At 52.8% G+C, this 11,754-nt stretch overlaps 1 protein-coding gene and 1 long non-coding RNA gene across 3 annotated transcripts; one reads left to right on the top strand and one right to left on the bottom strand.

The window, feature by feature from the left end:
• Positions 1 to 342: 342 nt before the first annotated feature.
• LOC118145526 (uncharacterized) lies at positions 343 to 7,964 on the top strand. Of its 2 annotated transcripts, none has more exons than XR_013523472.1 (3): positions 343 to 482; positions 826 to 941; positions 7,832 to 7,964. It is a non-coding gene; the product is annotated as an uncharacterized LOC118145526 (long non-coding RNA). The 2 variants fall into 2 exon arrangements; XR_004730715.3 differs by lacking the exon at positions 7,832 to 7,964 and adding an exon at positions 1,870 to 2,060.
• On the bottom strand, positions 4,999 to 9,023 carry COX8A (cytochrome c oxidase subunit 8A). The gene is made up of 2 exons (XM_002755461.6): positions 8,854 to 9,023; positions 4,999 to 5,321 (listed from the first exon to the last, which is right to left on the bottom strand). The coding sequence occupies exons 1-2, from the start codon at positions 8,965 to 8,967 to the stop codon at positions 5,226 to 5,228; spliced, it is 210 nt and encodes a 69-aa protein (XP_002755507.4). The 5' UTR covers positions 8,968 to 9,023; the 3' UTR covers positions 4,999 to 5,225.
• Positions 9,024 to 11,754: the final 2,731 nt, after the last annotated feature.

Here is an 11,754-nt window from a genome sequence, read left to right as displayed (position 1 = left end):
GGCTAGAGTGTAGTGGTACAATCTCAGCTCACCGAAACCTCTGCCTCCCAGGCTTAAGCAATTCTCCTGCCTCAGCCTCCCAAGTAGCTGGGACTACAGGCATGAACCACCATGCCTGGCTAATTTTGTCTTTTTAGTAGAGACGGGGTTTCTCCATATTGGTCAGGCTGGTCTCAAACTCCTGACCTCAAGTGATCTGCGCCCCCCCCCACCCCACACCGCCTCCCAAAGTGCTGCGATTACAGGCATGAGCCACCACACCCAGCTCTTTTCAGTGATGGTTTATTTGTGGTTAATAACTGTTCTCTTGGCCAGGCACATGAACCTTGCATTGTCCTCATGAGAGTCCCCAGGCAGCAGCCCTGAAATCATGGTCTAGGGAGGCTTTGACGGCAGCAAAGGCCAGGCTGATGGGCGGAATGAGTCACCTGCAGCATTCAGACCACCTGTTGGGAATCGCGAGGCGGCTGGCTGCATTGTGTGTGAGTGCGTTCATTCATCCAGTCTTAAGTCAGGGTCTGCAGGACAGACCTCCACAGGTGGTGATCAACATCTCACCACCTAAGGCAGAAAGCAGGCAGAGGGGCAGAGGCGATGCAGGCAGAGCCCCTCTCAAGCAACTCACACTGCCCCAGTCCTTGCAGCGTACCCACTATAAATGCCATAGATTCGTTTCACCTTATGCCCAAAGAGGGCCTGTCAGCTGGTACCCACCCCTCCCGAGGGTCTCACAGCATCACGTGATGCATGACTTGCCTCATTGCTTCCGTAACAAGTCACCACAAACCTAGTGGCTGAAAACAACATAAATTTATTCTCTTACAGTTTGGAGGTCAGAAGCCTGGGTTTCACCAGACTAAAGTCGAGGTGTCTGCAGGCTGCATTTCTTTCTGGAGGCTCTAAAGAAGAATCCACTTCTTACTCATCCAGGTTGGCAGAAGGTAGGACCAAGGTTCCTATGTTCTTGCTGGCTGTAAATGGAGGGCTGTTCCCAGCTTCCAGAGGTCCCTGAAGTCCTTGGCTCATGGCCCACTTTCTCTGCCCTCAAAGCCAGCACGGGAGGCCAACTGCTTCTCAGGCAGGGCTTGTGACAACATCGGGCTCACCTGGGTCTCCAAGGACAGCCTGGGATTTCAAGGTCTTCAACCTTATTCCCATTTACAAAGCCCCCTGCTATGTAAGATGACATATTCACCAGTCCAAGGAATAGGTCATGGACATTTTTGGGGGGCCGTTATTCTGCCTGCCACAGTATCTTCATTTTATAAAACTGAGGTTCAGAGACCAGATGACTTGCCCAAGGTCGTACAGTTTAGCAACCAGGCCAGGCCTCAAGCCCAAGCCTCCCCACTCTCGGACCACCATTCCTGACATCCCAGCACCTGCCGGGACTGTAGCCTCTCCAGCCAGTGTGCACAGCAGGCACAGATCCCCACACACGTGGACACAGAAAATGTTTGGGGTACAAGGATCCTTGCTTTCTCTACAGGGAATTGCTCCAGGGCCCTGACTTGGTCGGGGGTAAGGGCAGACCAGTGAAAGCTGACCAGATTTCAGACCTAATGGCCACCGAGGAGACCAAGGAGTTTAGGGTTCAAACATGACAGGTCACTCTAACTCTACACTCTCCTGCCCACCCTTATGCATATCACCCCATCCATCCCCACAAATGCTGCAGGACGTGGCAGGCTGTGGGAGGAAGAGGCTTGAGGAACAGTGGGGTTTGCTTGGGGCTTCTTCAGACCAGGGTCCTGAGGAATCGCCTGTGGCCCCTGGTGTTGCACAGGGTGGAGCAGTGGCTCAATACATCAAACTGTGGGCTGGAGCAGTCCCCTGGGAAGGGGACCATCACCTATCATTTAATTCCAGGGGCACAAAAAATGGAAGACACCCAAGCAAACCCTCAGCAGGGCAGTGGAGTCACCATAAAAACTCAAGACAACCAGCTGGGCGCAGTGGCTCACACCTGTAATCCCAGCACTTTGGGAGGTCCAGGCAGGAGGATCACCTGAGGTCAGGAGCTGGAGGCCAGCCTGGCCAACATGGTGAAACCCTGTCTCTACTAAAAACATAAAAATTAGCCGGGTGTGGTGGTGGGCACCTATGGTCCCAGCTACTTGGGAGGCTAAGGCAGGAGAATCACTTGGACCTCGGAGGCAGAGGCTGTAGTGAGCTGAGATCGCAACACTGCACTCCAGCCTGGGCAACAGAGCAAAACTGTCTCAAAAAAAAGAGAAGGCCAGGCGCAGTGGCTCACACCTGCAATCCTAGCACTTTGGGAGGCCAAGGCGGGTGGATCACGAGGTCAAGAGATCGGGACTATCCTGGTCAACATGGTGAAACCCTGTCTCTACTAAAAATACAAAAATTAGCTGGGTGTGGTGGCAGACGCCTGTAGTCCCAGCTACTAGGGAGGCTGAGGCAGGAGAATTGCTTGAACCCGGGAGGCAGAGGTTGCAGTGGGCCGAGATCGCACCACTGCACTCCAGCCTGGGTAACAAGAGCGAAACTCAGTCTCAAAAAAAAAAAGAGAAGAAACTCAAGACAATGCTTCTTTTCCAGTGCCATGTACTTGCTCTGTGCAGAGCCATGGCTATGAGACCAGCGCTTCATCTGCTCCCACAGCCGGAGGAAAGCAGCCCTGGGCCAACCAAGGGCTAGGCCATTCAGGCCCTTACTCAGGAAGTGCAGGCTCGGTGGGAATGGCCTGGCCTCCCACACTGCAGCTCCAAGCTGTGCTTGGTCCCAGCTGGGCCAGAAGACGGTCCTGACAGGCAGGGGGCGTCAGGTCCCACCTCCACCCAGGGACTAACATTAAGCAGAAAAGCATCCTAGAACAGGCACAGAACAAGGGGTGGTCCTGCTGTGTAGGAGACAGCATTGAGGCCCCTCCATCCAGAGACAAGAGAGCTGTTGAGGTGCCTGTATGTGGCAGGTGGATTATCCTAGGTCAGCACCCCATCCAGGCTCCAGATCCAACGCAGGCTCGCCCCTCCTCAGCCAATGCTCCCACCGGGCACAGCTGCAGCATTCCGAGTACCATTGCAGGCAACCGGCTCAATGGTAGCTTCTCCCTGGCCCTCCAACCAGGCCCCATCCCTTCAGTCTCAGACACAAAGTCCAGCTTGTATGGAAGGAAAGGAGCCACCCAGGAGGCAGAGGACAGTTTCCTACTGCTCAGAGAAACAGCTATGGCAGGAACTGAACCCACTACTGAATCCAGGCCTTGGGCCCCACAGGGTTCCCTAGACATCATGCAGAAAGGCCAAACAAGACCACACTAAGGCAGGAGAGTCGGGTCCCCTCTCAGCAATGTCAACATCAATCAGGGAACAGCCTGCAGAAGAGGAGCTGGGAAAACGTGTGTTCTGACACCCAGGGCCTGAGGCCAACCACAGCCCTCAGCTCTCACCTGACATCTTTGCCCACTGTTCCAGACACAGGCATCCTGGCAGCCTCAGCTCCACAGGGGACACTGAACCTGTGTCTGTTCAGAGATCAGTCAAGTCACCCCAGCAAAGAAGATGCAAACGAGAGGTAAAGCCATGTCTTCCTGGAGGGTGCAACGCAGCAGGCCTGAGTGTTCCTTCCACAGTGATCAGCACTCCAGCTCAGCAGCCTTTCAAAACATCGTCCCTGCTGAGGCACTACCTGCCCCTCATAACCAGGAGAAAGGATTGCTGAGGAAGGACTCCTGGGGACAGAGGAATGGCAGATTCCACAAGTCAAACAGAGGAAAAAAGGGAAGCTGGCCTATAGAACAAAGACCAGTTAGTCCATAGCCATGTATGGAGAGTGCTAGAAGGAAAGGGGCCCTAGAATTGACATTTAAAAAGCAAGCAGCGGCCGGGCACGGTGGCTGACGCCTATAATCCCAGCACTTTGGGAGGCCGAGGCGGGTGGATCACGAGGTCAAAAGATCGAGACCATCCTGGTCAACAAGGTGAAACCCCGTCTCTACTAAAAATACAAAGTTAGCTGGGCATGGTGGTGCACGCCTGTAGTCCCAGCTACTCGGGAGGCTGAGGCAGAATTGCTTGAACCCAGGAGACGGAGGTTGCGGTGAGCTGAGATCATGCCATTGCACTCCAGTCTGGGTAACAACAACAAAACTCCGTCTCAAATTAAAAAAAAAAAAAAAAAAGGCAAGCAGCAGCTAGGCATGGTGGCTCACGCCTGTAATTCCAGCACTTTGGGAGGCCAAGGCAGGTGGATCATAAGGTCAGGAGATCGAGACCATCCTGGTTAACACAGTGAAACCCTGTCTACTAAAATACAAACAATCATCTGGGTATGGTGGCACGTGCCTGTAGTCCCAGCTACTCAGGAGGCTGGGGCAATAGAATCACTTGAACCAGGAGGCGGAGGTCGCAGTGAGCTGAGATCCAGCCACTGTACTCCAGCCTAGTGACAGAGCGAGACTCCAATTCAAAAAGAAAAAAAAATTAGCTGGTGTGTCACACACCTGTAGTCCTAGCTACATGGGAGGCTGAGGCAGAATTGCTTGAAGCTGGGAGGCAGAGGTTGCAGTCAGCCAAGATCACATCACTGCACTCCAGCCTGACCAACAGAGTAAGACTCCGTCTCAAAGGCAAAGTTCTGCAAAGTCCCTACCCCTAATTAGGAAGGGCACCAGCACCCAAGAAATGGAGTCCACCAAAAAGGAAGACCAGGGCAGGCTGGAAGGCTGGCCCCTTAGAGGAGAGGCTGAAGACCCAGCCCTAACAGGACAGATACACAGACACACACACACACACCCACTGGGCTTTTGCACAAACAAGGGAGCTGGAGGGGATGAGCCACAAAAGCTGCCCAGTGACAACAGGCTTTGTCTTCCCAGGAAGTCAGGCACCATTTAAAGGCACAGAAGCACACGAGGAGTCCGGCTGAGGCACACACAACACAGGGCAGCCAGCTGGGTGCTCTTCCCCACATCCCCACCAGTGCCAGTGGAGGCATGAGCTCAGGCAGGAGGGAAGGCACCATGAATTTCTGAAGTAAGGTTTAAATAGATTTTATTGTTACAACGGGGACCCCACCAAGCAGGGTCAATATTTGTGGTCCTAGGAGGTCACCATGGAGACATCGAGAGGTCATAATCGCATAAGAGGTGACTGGAATTGAACGACATGATCCAGGGGAGGCCAGCCAGGAATGCAGGAACGTGACCAGGATGGGCTGGTGGGGCTGGTCAGGTCACGGTGTGAGGACCAGAACGGCCCCCTTCACCCCCGCTTCTTGTAGCTCTCCAGGTGTGACAGGATCCAGCCTGCAGGCAGGAGGAAGGTCACCATGCAGGAGGTAAGCCCAATGGCCAATTCCTACACAGAGCACAAGAAAGAAGGCACCTCAGAGTCAGGATTCTCCTCAGCTCTCTTAAGTCCTATCAGTTACCAGGCAGCAGAAAGCCCCCCTCGGGGAGCCAGGACTCAGAGGCAAATGGGACCCGGCATCCTCACATTAAAGGAATCCAGGCTGGAGGGAGCAGACAGAGCAGATCCAAGGCCACACTAACCCTTGAGCCCTTGAGGTAAAGGATCAGTTATAAGGAGGGGGAGGATTGAGAGGAAGGAGAGACAGCCAGGGTCAGGGTCCAGGGAGAAATCCACCACCAGATCATAAAGGAAAGGACAGGAAGCAGGATTCACTGAAGCCTGTTTTATAAATGGAATTGGGCAGAAGAAAAAAGAAAAAAATATATACAAAACAAAAAAAAAGAAACCTGTTTTAAAGCTGGTCTGGGCCAGGCACAGTGGCTCATGCCTGTAATCCAAGCATTTTGGGAGGCTGAGGCAGGCGGATCACGAGGTCAGGAGTTAGAGACCAGCCTGGCCAACATGGTGAAACCCCGCCTCTACTAAAAATACAAAAAAGGGGCCAGGTGTGGTGGCTCACGCCCGTATTCCCAGGACTTTGGGATGCCGAGATGGGCAGATCACCTGAGGTCAGGAATTCGAGACCAGCCTGACCAACATGGAAAAACCCCACCTCTACAGAAAAAAAAAAATACAAAAAAGGCTGGATGTGGTAGCTCATGTTTGTAATCCCAGCACTGTGGGAGGCCAAAACGGGTGGATCATAAGGTCAAAAGTTTGAGACCAGCCTGACAAACATGGTGAAACCCCATCTCTACTAAAAGACAAAAATTAGCCAGGCATGGTGGTGGGCACCTATAATCTCAGCTACTGGGGAGGCTGAAGCAGGAGAATCGCTTGAACCCAGGAGGCAGAGGTTGCAGTGAGCCAAAATTGAGCCACTGTACTCCAGCCTAGGTGACAGAGTGAGACTCCATCTCAAAAATATATATATACAAACAATTAGTGGGGAGTGGTGACAGGAGCCTGTAGTCCCAGCTACCGGAGAGGCTGAGGCAGGAGAATTGCCTGAACCCGGGAGGTAGAGGTTGCAGTGAGCTGATATCGTGCCACTGCATTCCAGCCTGGGTGACAGATCTGCACTCCATCTCAAACAAAAACAAAAACAAAGCTGGTCTGTTGAGACCCAGGATCCTTGCATTGGCCAGTAACTAAAACTATACCTATCCTTCTTTGTCTTAAAACCCCCTCCCTTCCAGCTGGGTGTGGTGGCTCAAGCCTGTAATCCAAGCGCTTTGCAGGCCAAGGCAGGCAGATCACCTGAGGTCGGGAGTTCAAGACCAGCCTGACCAACATGGTGAAACCCCATTTTTATAAAAAAATAAAAATAAAATTTTTTTTAAAAGCCCTCCCTTCCCACCTCCTCTCCAAGACCTGGAGGCTAGGGGTAAAAGACCTTTTCAGCCACTGCCATCGTCTCAAAAGTAATTAGGTCCACAGAACAACTTGCAGTCAGCCTTGAGTTCAAATTCCATCTTTGGGGCAGGGAGGCTCACATCTGTAATCCTAGCACTTTAGGAGGCTGAGGCAGGAGATCACTTGAGCTCAGGAGTTCAAGACCAGCCTGGGCCATGTAGTGAGACCCTGTCTCAACAAAACATCAAAAACTAGCCTGGTATGGTGGCATGTCCCTGTAGTCCCAGCTGCTTGGGAGGCTGAGGTGGGAGGATTCCTTGAGCCCAGGAAGTTGAGGCTGCAGTGAGCCATGATCGCACCCACAGTACTCCAGCTTGGGTGATAAAATCCTTTGCCACTGAAGGTGTAACTTTTTTTTTTTTTTTTTGAGACAGAGTCTCCCTCTATTGCTGAGGCTGGAGTGCAGTGGTGCAATCTCAGCTCACTGCAACCTCCACCTTCCGGGTTCAAGCAATTCTCCTGCCTCAGCCTCCTGAGTAGCTGGGACTACAGTCACACGCCACCATGCCCGGCTAGTTTTAGGGTTATTTAGTAGAGACGGGGTTTCACCATATTGGCCAGGCTGGTCTCAAACTCTCGACTTCATGAACTACCCACCTCAGCCTCCCAAAGTGCTGGGATTTCAGGTGTGAGCCACCACACCTGACTGAAAGTTACTTCTGACAAATCAACACACTGCTCCTATGTTTCAGCACCTTCAAACACAAAACGCGGCTGGGCATGGTGGCTCACGCCTATAATCCCAGCACTTCGGGAGGCTGAGGCGGGTGGATCATGAGGTCAAGAGATCGAGATCATCCTGGTCAACATGGTGAAACCCTAACTCTACTTAAAATACAAAAATAAGCTGGGCATGGTAGCGTGCGCCTGTAGTCCCAGCTACTCGGGAGGCTGAGGCAGGAGAATTGTTTGAACCCAGGAGGCGGAGGTTGTGGTGAGCCGAGATCACACCATTGCACTCCAGCCTGGGTAACAAGAGCGAAACTCCGTCTCAAAAAAAAAAACACAAAAAATGCAAATAAATCATGCTTTCTTCTCAGGGTCACTGGAAGGACTGAATCAGACCAGCACAGCATCTGGCACACGGCAGGCGATGTGTATGGGTGCAGTTTCTATCAGAGGAGATGTGGCGTGTTCCGGGTGCTATGGCCATACACTCCTTATCATCACTGATGTTTCTTTAGCTGCAGTGCCCTCCTGGCTCTGCTCCTCACACTCAAGGCCCACTAACCTGGATTCTGAGGGCTGGCATTTAATGCCTGGCTCCACCGCCTGAGGCAAAGGCACAGAAGCTGAAAGAGGTGAAAGATGCCCTAAAGAGCTAAACACCCCCACATTTCTGGGAATTCGAAAGCCTGTTGGGGTCTTCTTTCCCCGTCTCTAATGATAATAAATAGCAGGGCTGGGCACGGTGGCTCACACCTGTAATCCCAGCACTTTGGGAGGTCGAGGAGGGAGAATCACTTGGAAGTCATGAGTTCGAGACCAGCCTGGCCGACATGGTGAAACCTCGTCTCTACTAATAATAAAAAATTAATTGGCTGTGGTGGCACGGGCCCGTACGGGAATCTGACGCAGGAGAATCGCTTGAACCCGGGAGCCGGAGGTTGCAGTGAGCCGAGACGGCGCCATTGCTCTCCAGCCAAGAAGCAGAGCAAGACTCAGCCTCAAAAAACGTGAATTAAATGGCAGTAACGACCATTATCGTCGCTGACGGTCGTCAGGCATCCCCCAGTGAACCGATGAGAAAATGGGCTCAGAGAGGGCTAAAGAAGTCTGCTCCAGGCGGCGCAGCGAGAAAGCGACAGGGGAGGGAGGACCTGACGGGGCCTGACTCGAGATGGTGAGGCTCTGGGGAAAGACCTAACGCCGATAGTCCCTACTGTCACCCGGGCACTGTCCCCGTCGTCCGCGCCCTTCAGACACGCCCAAACCGGCAATGCTGCTCCCCGTTACGCGGCTGGCCGCGGGGTGCGGGGCACTCTCAGGGCCGCCTGAGCTCAGCGCCGCAGAAGGGGCCAGCCCACGACGCCTCCCGTGCTCTTCCCGGCCCGTTCCTCACCAGGACCCCAAGCTTCTGCTCCGGAGGCATCGAATGGACCTGGGCGCGCGGCACCGGAAGCCGCCGGGCCGAGCCTGTCAGGCCCCGCAGCAGCAGCGGTGTCAGGACGGACATGATGGTACGGAGTACACCACGGACAGCCACCGGCGGGAGCCCAAGGTCAGGAAGGCAAGATGGCTGCGCCGGCCGGAAGTTCCGGAGCTGGGGAGGCCGGGAAGTCTCGGCAATAACGCAAGAACACATCTCCCACCACCCTCGGTAGTTTTTGGAGCGTTGCTCGAAGCAGCCAATTGACACCTTCCTCCCGCTATGGGCGGAGCACAAAGGGGCGTTTCTTTTGGTTATGTTCCTCCTCCAAAGCCTATATTTGTGAGTGACATCTGGAGCCACCCAATGATGTACGCGAGAAGCCTAACTGTTCTCGACTCCTCCCTCCATTCATACTCTTAGATTTCTATTCAGGCCGGACACGGTGGCTCATCCCTGTAATCTCAGCACTTTGGGAGGCCGAGGCGGGTGGATCACCTGAGGTGGAGAGTTCGAGACCAGCCTGGCCAACGTGATGAAACCCACATCTCTACTAAAAATACAAAAATTAGCTGAGTGTGGTGGCTGGTGCCTGTAATTCTAGGAACTCAGGAGGCTGAGGCCGGAGAATTGCTTGAACCCAGGAGATGGAGGTTGCAGTGAGCTGAGATTGTACCATTGCACTCCAGCCTGGGTGACAGAGCGAGACTCTGTCTCAAAAAAAAAAAAAAAAAAGAGTTCAAGACCAGCCTGGCCAACATGGTGAAACCCGTCTCTACCAAGAATGCAAAAATTAGCCGGGCATGGTGGCAGGCACCTGTAATCTCAGCTATTCAGGAGGCTGAGCCTGGAGAACTGCTTGAACCTGGGAGGCGGAGGTTGCAGTAAGCTGAGATTGTGCCACTGCACTCTGGCCTGGGCAACAAAGCAATACTCCCTCTGGAGGAAAAAATAATAATTATCCAGGCATGGTGGTGGGTGCCTGTAATCCCAGCTACTCGGGAGGCTGAGGCAAGAGAATCACTTGAACCCAGGTTGCAGTGAACCAAGACTGTGCCACTGCACTCCAGCCTGGGTGACAGAGCGAGACTCCATCTCAAAAAAATAAAATCTCTATTCAGAGTTCCTTCGTCTCTGTCAGGCCTCCTTCATTTCTGCACAGAATTCTTGACACTGACATAGTAACCAAACTCCCCTCAATTACTATTACACTCTTCAATTGCAGTTACCATGCTGGGGCAGCCAACTTCCCTTCCTTCTTACCCTATCTCTATCTCTCCCTCCCCAACCCTTCTTTCTTTGGTTTTTAAACCTAAATCTGACCAAGTCGTATACTTTCAGTGGCTCCCCATTGCTTCCTAGGCAAAATCCCAATTCCTGGATGTCACTGTCCAGCCTCAACTCTCAAAACTCTGCAATATTCCACACCTTTGACCCTGCTCTCTGATTTCCACCACCAAGCGTTTTGCTTCTGCATGTTGTTGTTGTTGTTGTTGAAAAAAGTCTAGCTCTGACCGGGCACGGTGGCTCAAGCCTGTAATCCCAGCACTTTGGGAGGCCGAGGCGGGTGGATCACGAGGTCAAGAGATCGAGACCATCCTGGCCAACATGGTGAAACCCTGACTCTACTAAAAAAATACAAAAATTAGCTGGGCACGGTGGCGCGTGCCTGTAGTCCCAGCAACTCGGGAGGCTGAGGCAGGAGAATTGCCTGAACCCAGGAGGCAGAGGTTGCGGTGAGCCAAGATTGTGCCACTGTACTCCAGCCTGGCACCTGGTGACAAGACTCTGTCTAAAAAAAAAAAAAAAAAAATGTCCAGCTCTATTGCCCAGGCTGGGCAATGTGGTGTGATCTCAGCTGACAGCACTCTTGCAACCTCCACCTCCCAGGCTCAAGACATTCTCCCACCTCAGCGTCCTGAGGAGCTGGGACTAAGACGCCCACCACCATACCTGGCTATTTTTTTTTTTTGGGGGAGCGGGATACAGAGTCCTGCTCTGTCGCCAAGGCTGGAGTGCAGTGGCTTGACTCACTGCAACCTCTGCCTCCCAGGTTCAAGAAATTCTTCTGACTCAGCCTCCAGAATAGCTGGGATTATAGGTGCCTGCCACCACGCCCAGCTATTTTTTTTTTTTTTTTTGAGACGGAGTTTTGCTGTTATTGCCCAGGCTGGAGTGCAATGGCACGATCTCGGCTCACTGCAACCTCCACCTCCCGGGTTCAAGTGATTCTCCTGCCTCAGCTTCCTGAGTAGCTGGGACTGTAGGCATGCACCACCATGCTCGGCTAATTTTTTGTATGTTTAGAATAGACGGAGTTCACCATATTTGTTAGGGTGGTCTCGAACTCCTAAACTCATGATCCACCCACCTCAGCCTCCCAAAGTGCTGGGATTACAGTGGTGAGCCACTGCGCCCAGCCTAATTTTTGAATTTTTAATAGAGATAGGGTTTTACCATGTTGGCCAAGCTGGTCTCGAACCCCTGACCTCAGGTGATTCGCCCGCCTCAACTTCCCAAAGTGCTGGGATTACAGGCATGCGCCACTGTACCTGACCTTGCCTCTGCTTGAGTTTGTTTTGTTTTGAGACAAGCTGTCACCCAGGCTGGAATGCAGTGGTGCGATCTCGGCTCACTGCAACCTCCATCTCCCAGGTTCAAGCGATTCTCCTTCCTCACCCTCCCAAGTAGCTGGGATTACAGGTGTGCACCACCATACCTGGCTAATTTTTGCATTTTTAATAGCGACAGGGTTTCACCATGTTGGCCAGGCTGGTCTTGAACTCCTGGCCTCATGTGATCTGCCCGCCTTGGCTTCCCAAAGGGATTACAGGCATGAGCCACCACATCCAGCGTTGCTTCTGCATTTTATGT

This window comes from Callithrix jacchus, chromosome 10 (assembly GCF_049354715.1).
Source record: "Callithrix jacchus isolate 240 chromosome 10, calJac240_pri, whole genome shotgun sequence".
Lineage (NCBI taxonomy): Eukaryota > Metazoa > Chordata > Mammalia > Primates > Cebidae > Callithrix > Callithrix jacchus.
This window is presented reverse-complemented; position numbering and strand designations above follow the sequence as displayed.

Coding starts and splice junctions, on each gene's coding strand:
- COX8A (XM_002755461.6), bottom strand. CDS start 8,967: ATGTCCGTCCTGACACCGCTGCTGCTGCGGGGCCTGACAGGCTCGGCC. Junction 5,322..8,853: donor AGCAGAAGCTTGGGGTCCTG/GTGAGGAACGGG, acceptor TGCTCTGTGTAG/GAATTGGCCATTGGGCTTAC.